The 17,298-nt window shown below is 47.1% G+C and overlaps 1 protein-coding gene across 1 annotated transcript in view; it reads right to left on the bottom strand.

Annotated features, from left to right (window-relative positions):
• The window catches only part of RAPGEF5 (Rap guanine nucleotide exchange factor 5), a 221,849-nt gene that overhangs the window by 150,860 nt on the left and 53,691 nt on the right, over window positions 1-17,298 (bottom strand). The window contains exons 5-6 of the mRNA XM_028526158.2: window positions 16,240-16,408; window positions 1,805-1,871 (exon numbers count right to left, since the gene is read on the bottom strand). Of these exons, the coding sequence (XP_028381959.2) occupies window positions 1,805-1,871; window positions 16,240-16,408 (236 nt within the window). The remainder of the gene's footprint in view (window positions 1-1,804; window positions 1,872-16,239; window positions 16,409-17,298) is intronic.

The raw sequence follows: 17,298 nt of genomic DNA, 5'->3' as shown, positions 1-17,298 counted from the left end.
GATTCCCGGTCAGGGCACATACCTAGGCTGTGAGGTGGGCTCCTGGTCAGGGTATGTATGAGAGGCGACCAAATGACGTTTCTCTCTCATGTTGATGTTTCTCTTCCTCTCGCTTTCCCACCCTTTCTCCCTCTTTCTAAAATCAATAAGCATGTTCTCAGGTAAGGGTAAAAAAATTTTTTAATGGCCAGAGGATCTCTAAATAAACATTTCTCCAAAGAGGACATACAGATGGGTAATGGGTATGAGAAGATGCTCAACATCATTCATCATCAGGGAAACGAGCACCAAAAGCAGGATGAAATGTCACTGCACATCTGATGGCTACTGTCAGAAGGACAAGAAATAGTAAGTGTTGGCAAAGATGTAGAGAAGAGGGAGCCCCTGTGCACTGTTGGTGAGAATGCACACTGGTGCAGCCATTATGGATGAAAGTATGGACTTTCCTCAAAAAATTAAAAATACAACTACCACATGATCCAGCAGTTCCACACCTAGATGATGTATCCAAGCAAAGGAAGGCACTAACTAGAAAAAGACATCTGTACCCCTAAGTGTCCACTGACAGATACATGGATAAAGAAAATGGAATATTATTCAGAGGCAGGATGAGGGGTGAGAAAAATGAGTGAAAGGAATCAAAGGAGCAAACTTCCACTTATAAAAATAAATAAGGCAAGGGGGCTGTGATGCGGACCATGGTAACTTTAGTTAATTATACACTGCACTGCGTATCTGAAAGTCACCAAAGAATAGATCTTAAAAGCTCCCATCACAAGAAAAAAGGTCTGTAACTATAAATGGTGACACATGCTAACTAGAGTCAGTGTGGTGATCATTTTATATATATGCAAATATTGAGTCATTGTGTTGAAACTAATATAATGATGTGTATCAATTATACTTTGATAAAAAAGATAAATGAGTAAAAATAAGCTGCAAAGTTCATGCTAGACAGTTTTTCTTAACACACTGTCAAGATTCCACTTTGCATGAAGTTTTAGACCCCACCAATCACTGTATTTAGTCAAAAATTACTTTTCTAGGCTGTGCTTAAGAAAAACAAAAAGGGCAACTTTTAACTTTGAGGCCATGCCCAGATGGCAGCCTGATGTGTAAAACTGAAGAAAGCCAGTTTCATCCACATACATAACCCGATCCAGCACGGTCTCCAGCCACTACCATTTCCACGAGACAGTTAAAGCAGAATTAGAGAACCACTGGTAGGCTGGAGAAGTTCCCAGAAAGCCAAGCATCGGATACTTTTTGTGAAGTACTGCTCAAGCCTCAGAACTGAAGGGCCGTGATGAGCAACCACAGCCAGCTTTTTCTGTGAGGACAGGCATGTGCTTTTCGTCAGCCAACAAGGCGATTACCAATTCTGATTTGGGGCTCTAAAAAACACAGTGAAAATACTGCAATCTGGCACATGAAAAGTCAACGACGTGGCCTTTTGTTGGTAAATTCTTCCCCTCCTCCCCAGTGAAACGTACAGCCCTTTATTCTTTGTGTAGATGGTCACAACTTTCTCTAGTTTAAGTCATACTCTAGTTTAAAAATCAGATATTACGCCGCCACTAAGGCTCCAGGAGTTTCCCACCAGGAGCATCGATGCTCTCGCAGGAGAGGCTGCATCAAGCGTCACAAGTCAACGCCATTGTCCCCTTTTGCCATGACCCGGGCCTCTCACAGTGGTGAGCAGGCCCAGGGCAAGTGTCTCCACACCTTCACCCAAACGCCTCCCGTCAAAGCCCCCCCGAATTCACCGTTTCCACACCCTAAGGAGGGAACTGCATGGCCTTACCGCGGATGTCAGACGAGCAAGGATTTCGTCACTGCTTTCCTCTGAGTCTTCGATTTTCTGGTGAGACCTTTGAAAAACAAAGAACGAATGACCCTTCAGCTTTGGTTGCTCAGATTTATCTGTCAAGTGATGGGGAGCATGTGGCATTCTCCACTGTTTAAGACATTATTATTTAATGTGTTATTGTTTAGTATGAGAGGGAACCCAAAAACTCAGAATTTACTTATAAAAAACTGTGTATTTATTCTCACATGTTTAAACTTCAGTCACCTTCAAAGCACTCTCCATGTGATGTAGTACACCTATCAAGACCTTTATTCCACTGCTCAAAGCAGGTTTGGAACTCATTGATTTCAGTGCCTTTTAGTGCTTATGCTATTTTTTTTTGTTTGTTTCACCTCTTCCATCAGCAAAACATCCCTCTGAGGATTTTTTTCATCCAGGGAAACAAAAATAAAAGTCACCTGGGGCAAGATCAGGTGAATAGGGGCGGCACAAGGTCATGCCAGTTTTGGTCAAAAACTGCTGAACACTCAGCGTGGTGTGGGCAGGTGTGTTTGTAAATCACCCATCATGAAATGGGCAAACATGTTGAAAGAGTTCAAAAAGAATTCATTGAAGTCAAACACAGCCTCTCACAACAACACCAGCTGGCGCACTGATACAGATGGGCTCCTAGAACACTCACTTAGCAGGGTGAAGCCTGAACTACAAGGGGCCTGCCCTCCAGGAGGTTGTTCCACTTTGGGGGGTGGTCCCTCTCATACATCAGTGAAAATGCCCAAGCAAATACCATGATGTCAATAATGCCAGGGGAGCACAGCTCTGTTGCAGCCCAACTGTTCCTTCAAAATCAGGTAGCAAGGACCTCTGTACACAGCACCAGTTAAATCCTGAGGATGGCGTACTGTTCTACAAGTGATTTCATGGAACAACCCTGACACACTAGATTGACAGGCACGGGCAGGCACAAAGCATAAGTAGACGGGAATATATGGTGGTTAAGTACTAAGAATCCCTCCAGTCTAAATGAAACCCAGATTTTGGAAATATGAATCATGCCTTTTCCACCACATTTGAGTTTCATCCAAAGCAGATGTATTATAAAATGGTCTATTATAGACCTAATGCTATGATAGGATTTTTATGGAAAGCAATAGCAGAAGAAGCTCTTTATCCTTTTTTTAAGAGACACAACCCAGTGGAGAAGCCAAAAAAAATTTATGCATATGTTAAATAACTGAAGACACATATAATGTAGTACACAGAATAAGATCAGTTTGTTTCTTTAGGAAAATCACCTTTCCAATATAATTGATGAAAAATTTTTCACCACACGGATATGCATACTAATGTATAAAATGAAACAAATCTTTAGAAACTGCATTCTTTTTCCTGGTTTGATTAAAGAAAAAAATTAACTAATGCCAACCGAATATATAAAATTGTTGACAAGCAGTCCCTTTCAACACCTTCTGTGGAACTGGAGGGGGTGGTAATTGCCCTGCAGAGCAGCGTTATCAGCATGGCTGTCTGGTGCCTGATTTCAATCTCGGTAACTGCCGCGGCCAGCTGGAGCACTCGCCTGGTGGGCAGGAGGGCGTCTCCTGGCTCCCGGGGGAGCTAAGGAGAAGCTCTCCAAGGAAAGAAAAGCCAGTCGGATCGATCCTGGTACTGGCTTCCTGTACATGTTATCAGACCTTTTTATGGGGGGGAAAAAAGCCACACCATCCAGTCAGAGCAGTGAGCTACAAACTGCTTCTGCTGTAGGAACTAACTGCACGATGCAGGTATGAAGCATTGCGGGTGTCGTCCGACAGCTTAATTACTTGTGCAGCAAAGTGTTTGAAACGTTAGCTAATAACCTGCCCGACAAAGCCAGTGGGAAACAAGCAGTATAATTTACCGTATTCCCCCCAAAGCAAGTTACCTTGATCGTGACTATTTCAAACAATGAGCTTTACTACGGATATTATCTATTTACAAGGTCTCCCTATACCTGAAGTTATACTACAAAGAGATGTGCAACCCTTTAGGACCTAAGCCACCCAAACCAAATTTATATGATTCATCTGAGGTGGCCGAACAGATGTGACAGGAAAGGAAGTGCCACACACCCGAGACACTCCACAACGGCCCGACGCCCGGCCTGAGTCCATAGGGACGTGTGGGCCGGCCGTGCTGTCCCGTGCCCCTCGGACCCCAGCAGACACCGCAGGGGTGGTTAATGGGAAGAGGTACTTTGCACTACCGCAGATTCTGTCACCACTGTCTTTTCAACAAACCACTGAAAGACACTCAAAATTCCGAGGGAAGCTTGCGTGTGTGTGTGTGTGTGTGTGTGTGACTGATAATGGCCATTTCATGAGTAATGGCTGAGCAGTTGCTGGTTTAGTGGCAAATAATTTGGTTCCTGTTCAGAGGCAAAGCTATCTTTCATCACTCTTCCAGCACAAAACGTGCCTCAGCAGAAGCGTTTCTGAGGGGTGCGTGCATGAGCAGGACAGGGCGATGAATGATCTCTGGGGAGCTGCACCGCGCAGCCCCTCACCCACCGCCATCGCTTCCATCACCAGGACTCACGCCCCGGACTCCCACGTCTCTCTCCAGCCCCGAGTCTCCCCTGAGCTCACCCTCTCTTTCCACCTGCCTTCAAAGTGGCTGTCGTGGCAATTCCAGGATATTTCTGCCCACGTGGGGAACCTTACGTGTAGTGGGGGCTCTTTGAACTCCACTTGCACCAAACTCCTCTCCCCCCTGCCCTCATGTTTCTGCTGTGCCTCTCACGGCTCCGCCTCCTGGTCCCCCTGTGGCCATTCCCTCCTGCTCCACTCTCCGCCTCTGCCAGACACCGGGCTCCCCCACTTCCCCTTCTCAAGCTCGGCTTTCCTTCAGTCCCTCACGGTCAAGCCTGCCAGTGGAGGCCTTGACCTTCCCTTCAACAAACCACGTTAACCACCTGCTGACCCCCTTCTCTGTCTCTGGCTCCTCCTCTTGTGCTCAGTCTCCAAGAGAAAGCAGGATTACCTTTCCGAAACCCAGAGCGGGGCCCGCTGCTCCAGACTCCAGACCAGCAAGACTTACCCTGCTGCCTGCTGAGAGCCCTGGAATTCAGAAACTCTGCTCCTCTCCTGCCAAAGTGCCCCAGGCACCCCTGCACCGGCAGGCCACCTGCAGCTCACCTGGTCAAAGGAGAGTCATGGGGGCAGGACAGGTGGGAACGGGCAATGGTGGAAGCTTGCAAAGGGGGAAGGAAGAGAGAAGGTTAACCCTCAGCCAGTCGCCCTCCTTCCCCACCACTGTGGTCCCCCTAGTGCGGTGTAAAAATGCCCAGAAATATCAGACTCTCTTTTCCCAGCAAATGTATTTTTATAAAATGTAGGTGCATTCTGATTGTCTTATGTACTAAATACACATCAGCGCAGTCCAGTGAAGACAAAGTTCTCGTGTACCGGGTCGAAATAGATACCGAAACAGACTGGGCAGGGCAGAATAAAGAATTGACCACAATACTGGCGTGTCTTCCCGTCATCACGAAAGGGGGCTGTGCTGTTCAGTAAACAAGGGAGGAAGAGAATGGTCCCGAATGCAGTCGGTCAGTGGTCAGAGAAGAGAAGCAAAGAAGCCCTGGCTGGAACCAGCAGGGAATGGCGATGACAAGGGGACATTAAGACAGAGAAGGGAAAAGGAGTGACCCAGGAAGGAAGACCCATCCCTGAGGGTTTGTGCCAGCAGGAAGCCCCGGCCCGATAGGCACTCGCCTTCCAAAATTCTCCTGGTTGCTTCTCAGGGCCTCCACTCGACAATGGCCCCAGTCTGAGCCCAAGTCCCAGTGCTGCGGCAGGTGTCCTTTCCAAGTTCAAGAGGTCGGTCTCTAAGGGTGCAGTTGTGAGGATACAGGAGTGGCAAAGCCTGTGGTCGTCTGCCTTGTCCCTCTGACCATCACACTGGACATACTATCCTTCTACCCAGCCCCCACCAAACCAACAAGCAGAAATCAAGAATCCTCCTTCCCTATAGTCTTTCCCCACCTTACTAATGGCAAATCCATCCTTCCCGCTGGAGGTCATCCTTGAATCTCCCCTCCCCCAAACCCACCTACCCACTCACATTGCACATTGTATCCCTCCTGAAATCCCACTGGCTTCACGGTGTATCTCCTATTTGGCCACTTATCCCCACCTCTACTGCTACCACTGTGGTCCAGCCGCAAAATCTCTTGCCTGGACCCAGGAGCCAGAGTGCAAGTGTGACTGTGGAAGTTAGACTATGTCCCTCTTCTGCTCCGAGTCCCAGATGACTTGCCATCTCCTTCAACAGAAAGTCAAAGTCTTTCCAGGGCAGGCAAAGCCCTTGGGATCCAACCTCCTAGGAGTTTCCCATCTCTTCCCCTTTTCTCCCTCCTCTGGCCACGCTCGTTTGCGTCAACCTTAAGCCTTTGCACTGGCTGTCCTCTCGATCGGGGACACCTTCCTCAGACATCCACGCTGCTCCTCTCCCGCATCATTCACTCAAGTGTCCGTCAACTTCCTGGAGAGGCCTCTCCTGACCCGTATCCGTATCCCTCATTTCCTTCACAACAGTTTCCACCTTTGACCATGCAAATCTGCTCATTTATGACATTCTGCCTGCCCCCCACTAGACTGTAGGCTCCACAGGGGTAGAGATTTCTGTCTGTTTTGTTCCCTGTGACATCCCCAACACTTAGAACACAACTGAGCAGGAGAGGCTTTCAATAAATAATTGCTGAATACAGGGTGGGGCAAAAGTAGGTTCACAGCTGTGGCTCCACAAAACACAGTTTATTCTTGCAGTATGTTTTATTATTTTATTTTCCGTATGAACAGCTGTATACCTACAAAAGCCCCACCATGCGTATTCACTGAGTCCCTTAAACGTCAAGGAACGCTCTGCAGTGAATGACCATCCCAGAAGTACTGCTGCACACAACATTAGCCTGTCATCTGACCACGCCAACTGGAGGACCCTGCTTCTCACACTCAGGAACTCCCTCCTCTGCTCTTCCATCGTTCTCCGGCTCCCTGCAACAGCTCTTCCTTTCAGGGACCTTTGGTCACTAAAATCCAACGAGAATGACTTTCTTTTATCTAATACCAAAGAACAGGTAAGTCTGAAACTATATTAGCTAACAGCAGCTTAATTATCACCCCCACCACCTCATCTTTCCTTAAGAAATAATTAGTGCAGATTTAATGATGCCGCGCAGCCTCGGCAATGGCTGGGCAGTCACTCACACAATCCGTGATGCAAAAGAAAAGAAGCAGGAGGTCCCCTACCAGACGTGGTTGGGTTACGATAAAGAGCCTCGGGAGGCAGCACACAGAAAGCAGGAGCTGGGCAGGGGCACCCCTTTGTACCAGCCAGCCCCGGGAGGGTCTCCAGCAACTTGGATCCACCTGGCACCCCTGCAGAAGGTCCCAGAAGTCTCTTTGTGAAAACTCCTTCACAAGAGTTAGTATAATAGGTTTGAGATTATTCCAACATGGTTTTTAAAGTAAAGCTTGCTGTACCTGTTCTAAACAAGAGGCAGAATCCACCTGATTAATTCCTAAATCAGGCTTTGATCAAAACATTTGTGCCTCAAAAATCCCAGAGCAGCTTGTATACCTTGGAGGTGGAAAGTCCTGCTTCCTTTTCAAAGTGGAAGAGGTTTCCGGGTATTCCATGGCGGAAGGCTGGAAGCACTTCCGTGGGGAAATATTACCCAAATAATGTCATTTTACCTCTGTTTATGACATAACTTTTAAAACGCACTAGTTCTATGTCTCAATGTTGCAGAGCGTACGTGGGCTGCCAAGAGGTAGTACTACACCTAACACTGCTCCTACAGGAAAATGTGTGAAGTGCACCCCAACAGCCACCAAACAGACAAACATTTGGAGTGGAGTTGTTCATGAGACAGAGACTGTGCATAACTGGCATCTGCCAACCCAGCTGGGGTGTCGTTCGCCACCTCCCAGGCCCCCCGAGCCAGCACTGCCGGGCAGGGCGCTGCTGCACGTTACAGAGACACCTAACAACAGGACGTGTGTCCTCAGCCGGCTTCTACGTCAAGTGCTATTGCTGGCATCTCAGGGGCTTTCATTTGCTTCAGAGTGTGCCTTACGCACACACTGCACAACACCCTTGGTGTGAAACAGATATTCTAGATTGGGACTGATTCTAGGGTGGGTCTTCCAATCAGAATTCTTACAGGAAAGAGAATGATCTTGAGGGATATCAGGCAGGTAGGCCTGTCCACTACCTCCCACTGCAACCCTAGCAGCCAGGCTGGCATTGACCTACCCCGGATCATCTGGGTTGGAGGGACTGGAGAGAAACACAATTTTTAGGCTGGACTTCAGACTACTCCTGCTATGGACTAATGCAATTCTAAGACAGGGACTCCATTAGAGCAAAGACAAACTATACAGGGATCTTTCCAACATGATCCCATGACTCATAGGAGATGCATGGCACACATATGTGTGAAAAAAAAATCAAAATATCCAGTAGATTCAGCAAAACATCTGTAAGATACTCTGCAAATACAAACAAGGGTCCCTTGGCCTGATCTGAGATGGTCAGGGGAATCCTGGGGGCAGTGACACCCAGGGTGAGGTTCTGATGGATGCAGCTGGCCCCGGAGCTGCAGCAGGATTACCAGGACACGGGCATGGAACACCTCAGTCCCTACTGCATCTCATACCTACGGACCCCAGGGGGCGGGAAGGGCATCATGTCTAACACTCAAGTACGGTGCCGTCGACACCCTCCCATGACACCTACATTCCGGACAGCTCTGGTTTTGTTTTTTGTTGTTGTTTTTTTTCAGTCCCAACCCAACGACCTGTTTTTTTATTGATTTTAGAAAGAGAGGAAGAGAGAGAAAGTGAGTAGGAGGCAGAGAAGGAGAGAGACAGAGAGACAGAAATCGATTGGTTGCCTTCCGTATGCTCCCCAACCAGGGATCAGACCTACAACCTAGGTATGTGCCCTGACCAAGAACTGAACCTGTGAACTTTTGGTGTATGGGACGATGCTCCAACCAACTGAACCACTTGGCCATGGCTCTGTTTTTCTTAGTAAAGCAAATTTTGTGACAAAAAGAATAAGTGGGATGGTAGGATAATGAGAATTGGATTCTTCTCGAGGTCTTTGGTCTTTGATAGCTTGAATACAAATACTTCGTAAACCTTTTCAAAAGAAGATAAATTTTTCGTACCAATAGTCTACTATTTATGCTTGTAAAGGAAATTTATCAAACTGTAGCAAATTATAAGTGAGACCGGTTTCATTAGGAGTCTGGGGTTTATAGTTACATATTCATCTAAAACTGAATAAAATTAGTTATTACTGATATCTCTTTTGTACATTTTATATTGAGGATTTTAGGATTTGTGCTTAATATTTAATTAAACAGCTACAATTCAAATGTTAGCACAAACGGGCCTAAAAGTTCAATTTGTTAAAGTTCCTGTACTAGCCTTAAATATACATGTACTCTGACGAGGATAAGTAATCTGACCCCACACCTGGAGTAAGCCTTGCATGTAGACAGGAAACTCTGGAGGCCTCGGTGTTTCCTTGGATAAGGGGTGATGAGTGACAGCAAAGATTAAGGTCAGCTGATTTCACAGTCATTTTTACACAAACAATTTAAAATGATAAATGGACCTTTCCTTCGCTTATGATCCTAACACAAAACTTATGCCAAATTTCATCATGAAAAATTTTTTGGAGAAATACTCAAAAAGTGTTTGTTTCCTCATACGGTATTTCATCCTCTCCAAAGACCATAACGTGAACATCTAACTTGGAGAGTCCAAACCACGAAGGGTAGGTTCGGGATGTAGGAACGCCACACCTGAAGGTGGTCCCCCCAGTTCCGGGGTGCTAGTCCAGCACCGTTCCGGAGGTTAAGGAGCCCATGGATTTCCCGTGCTGCTGCCACATGTCAGGCGGGAAAGGGAAAGTCAGGGGGCAGGGGGCCAGGGCGGTGGGCGGTGGTGGTGCCAGTGTGTGCGGTTGCTGATGGGGGCAGAGCCGTACACCTGGGGGTCATCGCCGTGGATGCATGACGGGGTGAGGGCACATTGAGAGGGCAGAGAAGGAGAGAATTCGGAAGACCGAGCCTTTTACTTCTGTGTCCCTTTTACTTCTTTTTCTTGCTCATTGCACTCACTGGCTAGTGTTGAACAGAAGTGATAAGAAGAGATGTATTAGTCTTGTTTCCAGTCATAGCAGAAAAGGGTTCAGTCTTTCGCTATTAACTATGCTGTAAACTATAGATTTTATCAGACTGAGGAAGTTCCCTTATGGTCCTAGTTATCTGAGAATTTTTATCATGAATGAGTGCTGAATTTTCTCACAAGTTTTATCTCACTTATAGAGCTTACCGTATAGTTTTTTTTTTACACTGTGAATATGATGAATTACATTGATTTTTAAATGCTGAACCACCCATGTATTCCCGGGATAAACTCTCCTTTTTCATGATGTGGCATCATTTTTATACATTGATGGATTCCATTTACTAGTATTTGTTGAGAAAGATTTTTGTGTTGATAGTCAAGAGTTATGTTTGTCTGTTTTCTTTTTCTGAACTTTGTCCTAACGATGCTGGCCTCACAGAAGGCTTTGCATTTGCACATATTGTAACATCCTTTTTTTTTTTAATATTTTATTTATTTATTTTTAGAGAGGGAAGGGAGGGTGAAAGAGAGAGAGAAACATCAATGTGCGGTTGCTGGGGGGCCATGGCCTGCAACCCAGGCACATGCCCTGACTGGGAATCGAACCTGTGATGCTTTGGTTCGCAGCCCACACTCAATCCACTGAGCTATGCCAGCCAGGGCATATTGTGACATCCTTCAAAGAGCCAAGCAGAGCACTTCACACAGAAGGGTGGCCAGTGAGTGAGTGAGTGCCTGTCCAGTTGCTCGGCAGAGCGTCAGGGATGCGTGGCTGTCTGTCCCCAGACCCTCGCTCTCTCTCCTCCTCCCCTAAGAATTGCGCGAGTGGCAAACCCAGTCACCCAGGAAGTACCTTCCAGATAGAAATGCTTATGAATCTAAATGTATGGCATTTTCAGAAGTATAAGCCGAGGGGTGATAGGCACCATGCTCGATAAAAATTTTTATATGGCAATATTAACCTGGCTTCTCTACATAGTATTTAGAGACTTTGATTTAATTAGCATTCACATTTTCTACCACTTAACAGAGCTCTTTCTATAAGGGTAACATCATAAAACAGTAGTGCTCATCCTTGGTCTGTATTAGCCTCACCTTCAGCAATGTGCAAAAAACTACTGATATCCATGTATCATTCTCTATCCCGATTCAATGGATCTCATTCCTCTTTACTGCTTAAATGTAGCACAGCTGAGTACCACTGACAGAGGTCATTTCCAGCTCTGTCTGCCTTCAGTCCACACGGCTGCCGCTAAGTCCAGAAGCCTGTCCCTTTAGCAGGCGAGGTCACCCTGCCTGGCTCCGTTCTCTCACCTAAAAAGCCAGAACCCGATGGGTCGCAGTGCTCAGAATAGCCGGTGCTACAGAAGTGTCAGCTCTTGCTGCTAGTGCTGTTTTTATTGTTGCCACTCTCAGGGCAGTTTAGGCAAAATGACTAAGTCAGCTGTTCTCCATTTTTTAAAGCAGGGGAATTCCTTTAACATAGAGACAGATCGCAGACCTGTAAACTCTACATGTTGAGCGAGCAGACACAGGACAAAAATGTTACTGTGAATTCAAGTAAGAAACTACTTATTTCAGCAGCATTGATATACAGTCAAGCCATTCCCTTTATTCATTGTAAAGACAACGCGTGGCTTCCCTGTGGGTTTGCAGCGCCCTGAATCAATCTGAGCCTTCTTCCCATCCCTCTCAAAGCCAGCCCGAGTTCTCCTGGGTGTGACACTTGCTGCGGGCACATCGAGCTGCCTGGCACTCGCCAACATGCCACCAGTCTGCCCAGCTTCGTGCCCTGCACACTGCTCCATCTCCCTCGGGGGCCTCTGCTTCTCTCTCTAGAGCATGGAGTCATGAATGCTAAGAAATCCATCTTAACCCACTGACCCGAGCGTTCCCTAGGAACATTGGTTTGGGGGGGAATCTGAGTGCTAGCACACCAGCCAGTTTTGTACACAGCTCAACAACAGTAAAGGGCAAGTATGACTTAAAGAAAGTAGTTAGCAACGGGAAAAGTCAGGTTGGGACGCGATGAGAGGGGGCTGCCTCAGCAGAGGTCACGCAGCCGGAGGAGATGTCCGTGGGAGCCACGGCCAGACCCTCAGGAGCATGAGCAATGCCGGCAGGGGCCCGGGAGGGCAGACTGGCCCAGCAGACCACTGGGCGCCGATCAAGCCAGGACAGAGAGACCCAGGGGATCCCAGCCCCAGGATCGACAGCAGACACAGGGGCCACACCTCGGGGCTCACTAGGGAACTGGCTGCCCACCCACGAGGCAACATCAGTGAGGAGGGGGAAGGGCCCGCCCTGCCAGGGTCCAGGGCCCACTCCTCCACCAGAGACCCACAGGTTCTCTTGCTGAGGGACAGCGGAAGGGTGCGGAGAGGTTGAGCCTTTTTACCGCAGTACACTGAACAGCTAATGAAAAGGACTTTCAAACTGACTTGATTTGCCCTGGCTGGCATTGCTCAGTGGATTGAGCATGGGCTGTGAACCAAAGCATCACAGGTTCGATTCCCAGTCAGGGCACATGCCTGGGTTGCAGGCCACGGCCCCCAGCAACCACACACTGATGTTTCTCTCTCTCTCTCTCTCTTTCTCCCTCCCTTCCCTCTATAAAAATAAATAAATAAATAAAATCTTTAAAAAAACAACTGACTTGATTAGAATGATTTTACTGGAGTAGACTGAAAATATGGGGCTCTTTTCTTTCTTTCTGACCGTCCATCAAGAGGGAGGCTTCTGTAGGGAGCAAACAGCAGACTGCTGAGGGAAAAATGAAGAAGCTACATGTTTTCTTTATCCATGTCTGTGTGTGGCGGGCGTGAGCTTAATTTTAGCAGTTCTCTACAGCTCTTTTAAAAACAACATAAATGTTAATGGTCCTGTAACTGGCAAAAGTTACTTTTATGTATCCCAGGTTCATAGACTTGCCTATTCAGAGGATCCTCACGCCCACCTATAAAGGTGGCTGAATTAAATAGTGAAGCTTCCTCGCAGCCTAAACTCTCAAACCAGTTAGAGTTAGAGAGAAATGCCCCATTAGTCCCTCAGGAATTGTTAGGTGGACTTCCCCTAACTGTTACTTCAGCATTCCTACCACCCCCCCGACCCCCCAAAGAAGAGGGAGAGAAAAGCACATTCGGAGTAACTGGATTTGGCTTTCAGTTTGATTGAGGGGCCATGTCTATAATTTTTCTCCCCAAGAGACAATACCCTTGACAACCGATTCACTCACTTCTTTCAAATTACCTACTCAGTTTGGATATGAAAGTTATTTTGTACGGAAGATGAATTTTGTTGCCTTAAATTAGCCTTGAAACCTGCAGCAGCTCCATTTTCTCTCCTGCTCTGAACATTTCTTTAAAGTGGAAAAGAAAACCACTTTTCTTTTTTTAAAAATGCATTTGCACAGAACAGGTTGTGTTTACACGGAGACATTAAGAGGTTTCCTCGCAGAGTTTTAAAGCGGGTTAGAGAGAAGACAGCAGAGCAGAGAGGCCGAATGGCGGACTGCACGGGCCGACCTTAATGGCCTGCAAATATCAGGAAGGTCATTAAAAGGACCACAGGCTGGGCTCTCAGCTCATGAGTGGTCAGCCTAAGTGGATGAACCAAGCAGATGTCAGAGGGCATTTCAGCAGAATGGATACAAAGTCATGGGTTACAGAGCAGGATGGAGAGGGCTAAGAATGACGGAAACACGGAAAAATTGTTTCTGATACAAACAGCAAGAAGAGTGAGTTCCTGCAGGAGAGGCAGACACGGGCTGGAGACCTCACGCACGGCTCATGGTCAAAGCAGGACGTGGGCTCCCCCTTGAGGGGTGGGTGAGTCTGGCTCACGGGACTGGGCAGAGGGAAGAGCAGAGCGTCCCTTGCCCACGAGGGTGTAAACGGATGTGGGCGGGGCCGGAGGAGTGCAGACCACCTGATTCCAGCAGACGTTCTGATAGGATCACAGCATCAAACCACAGGAGGCGCTGTGACAACTGAAAGGGGACGATGTCCCTGGGCACCTCTCTTTCTGGCTGCAGTTTATTCCAAGGCAGGATAACCCAATGGCTTTCCAACATTCTATCTACTATAGAAAATATCCGGCCCTGGATGGCGTAGCTCAGTGGATTGAGTGAGGACTGGGAACCAAAGTGTCCCAGGTTCGATTCCCAGCCAGGGTACACGCCTGGGTTGCAGGCCATAACCCCCAGCAACCGCACATTGATGTTTCTCTCTCTCTCTCTCTCCCTCCCTTCCCCTCTAAAAATAAACAAATAAAATCTTTAAAAAGAAAAAGAAAAAGAAAATATCCCTGTTCTCTTTCTCCAGAAGAGACCTGCAATGGTTCGGTCATTTTATCTTTTTATAGCCCGTGCTGGGACTGGCAGATCCACAGCTTCCCAATGACCACATTTTCCCAGAAGAATTACTGTTCCCCAATGCACATGTTCACACCAACATAAAAATTTTGCTGATAAACAAGGCAAGCTATGGTGATTCTCATCTCTAGAGATGACATTTGTGTTGAAGGATCCATGTGACAGAAGACTGGAAGTAATATGGAATAAATGTTAAGACTCAAATTTTTAAAACACTTTCATTCTTAGAACTTGGGGTACACGTAGGGTTTCCCTGGGTACAAGGTCATCTCACCCACTGGCACTGCAATCTGCTCTCAGAGTGGAGGGAAAGGAGCTGGAATGTGAGGACTGCTGGCCGGTTGCCCTTCTGCCCCCCGTTCACCTGGCTATGCCCGTGGGGACGCCCCCAGTTCCACCCCGCAATCAGGACAGGAAACGGGTAGGAGCTACTAATGTATGACAGGGCTGAAGGGAGTCGCAGCCACCTCTCGCTTAGCAAGCACGCCTCTCCTTCTCAGAAAGCCTGTTTAAGTTTACGGAAATGCTCCCTGACTTTTCGCAGGAAACTTCTGACCTGTATCAAAACCATATTACACTAGGGAACATTTTGCATACTTAGCCAGTTGAGTGGGGAATTATGTTTGAATTTTGCTTTACCATGGCAAGGTCCTCTACAAAGAGTGGTGGCGAATGCATAACCATGTCTGAGCCATTCTAACATTTGTATAGCTCCTGTCTGTAACATCTCAGAAAGGGGCCTAGGATGGCGCCCGTAACAGCTGGGGACCTGGAAGCAGGTGTGAAAAGCAAGGGCCTTAGAGCTAGACTGAGACGCACCGAAACCCTCAACACTCCACGTGTGCGACCTGGACACGTGACCTGACTTCTGTGCTTCCGCTGCCTCACGGACAGCACCGGAAACACAGTAGTCACTGTCTCCAAGAAATCATCTTCCTCAGAAGATGGAATAAGGGATACAGAACATTTAGTCTAGTTCCTGGTATAAAAGGTGTTCTCTGCCATCAACCTTTCCATTAGCAGAATGCCTCATCAGCGTCCCAACATTTATGGTTCCAAAAGCCTGTATTTACTGTCCCAGCATGAACTGTCATTGTTGAACAAGGGTACCTTCTCTTTGTTATGGTTGTAGGTGTTTGTTACCCACGAGATGAGGGTAGCACCGCTGGCCCTGCCAGCCTCACCGAGCTGGAAGAGTCTCCAAGTACAGGAAAGCGTCCTGAGAACTCGGGATGTCAAAGACATCAACTGACCTCTTCCATCTGCGGGGCCCTGGACCGGCGGAAGCTTGTCACTGACCGTGCGGACAAACAGAGGCACGTCAGCCTCGCCCTGTCGTGACACGTCCTCCGCCCAAACCTTCTCTAACGAGTTCATTTTAACCCATTTTAATCATATAGTGACTCAGTATCTTCATGTGACAATGACTCATGTGTTTTCATTCGCCAAATGTCGCTTCTCCATCATTTTTCAGAAAGGTCTGTGGAGCTCTTTCTCAGGAGAGCCACGACTTGGGGAGAGGATAAGATACGAGATGCTGTCTGACCCCTGACTCCAGCCACATCATGTGTGCCACTCACTTAGCTCACCTCCTCAAACAGCGACAACTAAATAAGGGGCAGCATGGTGCGGCTGGCAAGGTGCCAACTTCTGGAATTCGAATACCGATTCAGTCATTTATTTGCTGACTTCGTTTTTAAAGATTTATTTTACCTTTCTGAACTTGCACCTGAGAAACGGGACCAGAACAAACCACCTTTTGAAGGAGACGGCGGTCTTAAAAGAGCAAAGCACAGTCCCTACACACAGCAAATGTTCTCAAAGTGACAACAGTGTGGCCCCAGAAGAAAGCGGTGGCACCGACTTACAGCTCGCAGAGGCCGGCTCTGGCGGGGAGCAGGGGCACCAGCTGCAGCAACAGCCTGACTCCGTTCTGCCACTCGTCTTCTCTCTCGAACTCACAGTACAAGTAGCTGCACTCGTCGGATGAAAACTGATAGAACACATAGGTATCTTGAAAGTATAGATGCTGGTCCACTGTTGGAGACAAAAAAGGCGTGGATCAGTTTTCCAACGTATGTTATTTCGAGAGTCGTAAACCAAATACTACACCGAAAGCACTACTAATTATTAGGGAGAAGCCGGGTGGGACTCTAATTATACATCCTAAGTCCACTCATGGTCACAATCCCAGCGAACTAAAAAGGGTTCCCTGACCAACCTACTTTTATTACTTGAAGCTCTGACCAGCATATCCACATATATTTTATAGTTTTTCTGCTTTAGGGACAGGCGGAATTCACAGTAATTCAAAGATAGTGGGAAGAAAGTTTTTTTCAGTGTCTCAAGGAAAACTAATGCATGTAATTACTTCAGTGTTACAAAAATACAACACAATGTCGAGTTTCCATCAGTGGTTGTCAACCAGGGGGGTAACTGCCCCCCAGGGAACATCTGGCAATGTCTGGAGATATTTCCGGTTGTCACAGCTAGGGGGTGCTATAGGCATCTGGTGCGTAGAAGAAAGAAATGCCGTTACACATTCCATATTATATGGGACATGCCCATACAACTAAGAATTATCTAACCCAAAATATCAACACTACCAAGGTTGGGAAACGCCATGGTAAAGGAATCAGAACTGGAGATTCTTCCAAAAATTATTAATACAATGTTTACATTAATGCTAACATTAACAAAATGTTGTGTTGAACTCACAAGCAAGATGACAGCATTCCTCAGAGGTAGCTAACTGATATACTAGGTAAGAATAACAAGTGCTAGGTATTGTTAACGCGCTAAGGTATTGTTAACTCACCAAGCTCAATTACTCCCACACCCCCATCGGCACTGCTCTTCCACAGCGGGACTCGGGGAGTGAACGCCTTTCTAAACTTCACAATGTCCCCTGGCCCTCGATATTTATT

This window comes from Phyllostomus discolor, chromosome 10 (assembly GCF_004126475.2).
Source record: "Phyllostomus discolor isolate MPI-MPIP mPhyDis1 chromosome 10, mPhyDis1.pri.v3, whole genome shotgun sequence".
Classification (NCBI taxonomy): domain Eukaryota; kingdom Metazoa; phylum Chordata; class Mammalia; order Chiroptera; family Phyllostomidae; genus Phyllostomus; species Phyllostomus discolor.
Note: the sequence above shows the minus strand (reverse complement) of the source record. Positions and strands in the feature narration are given on the sequence as shown.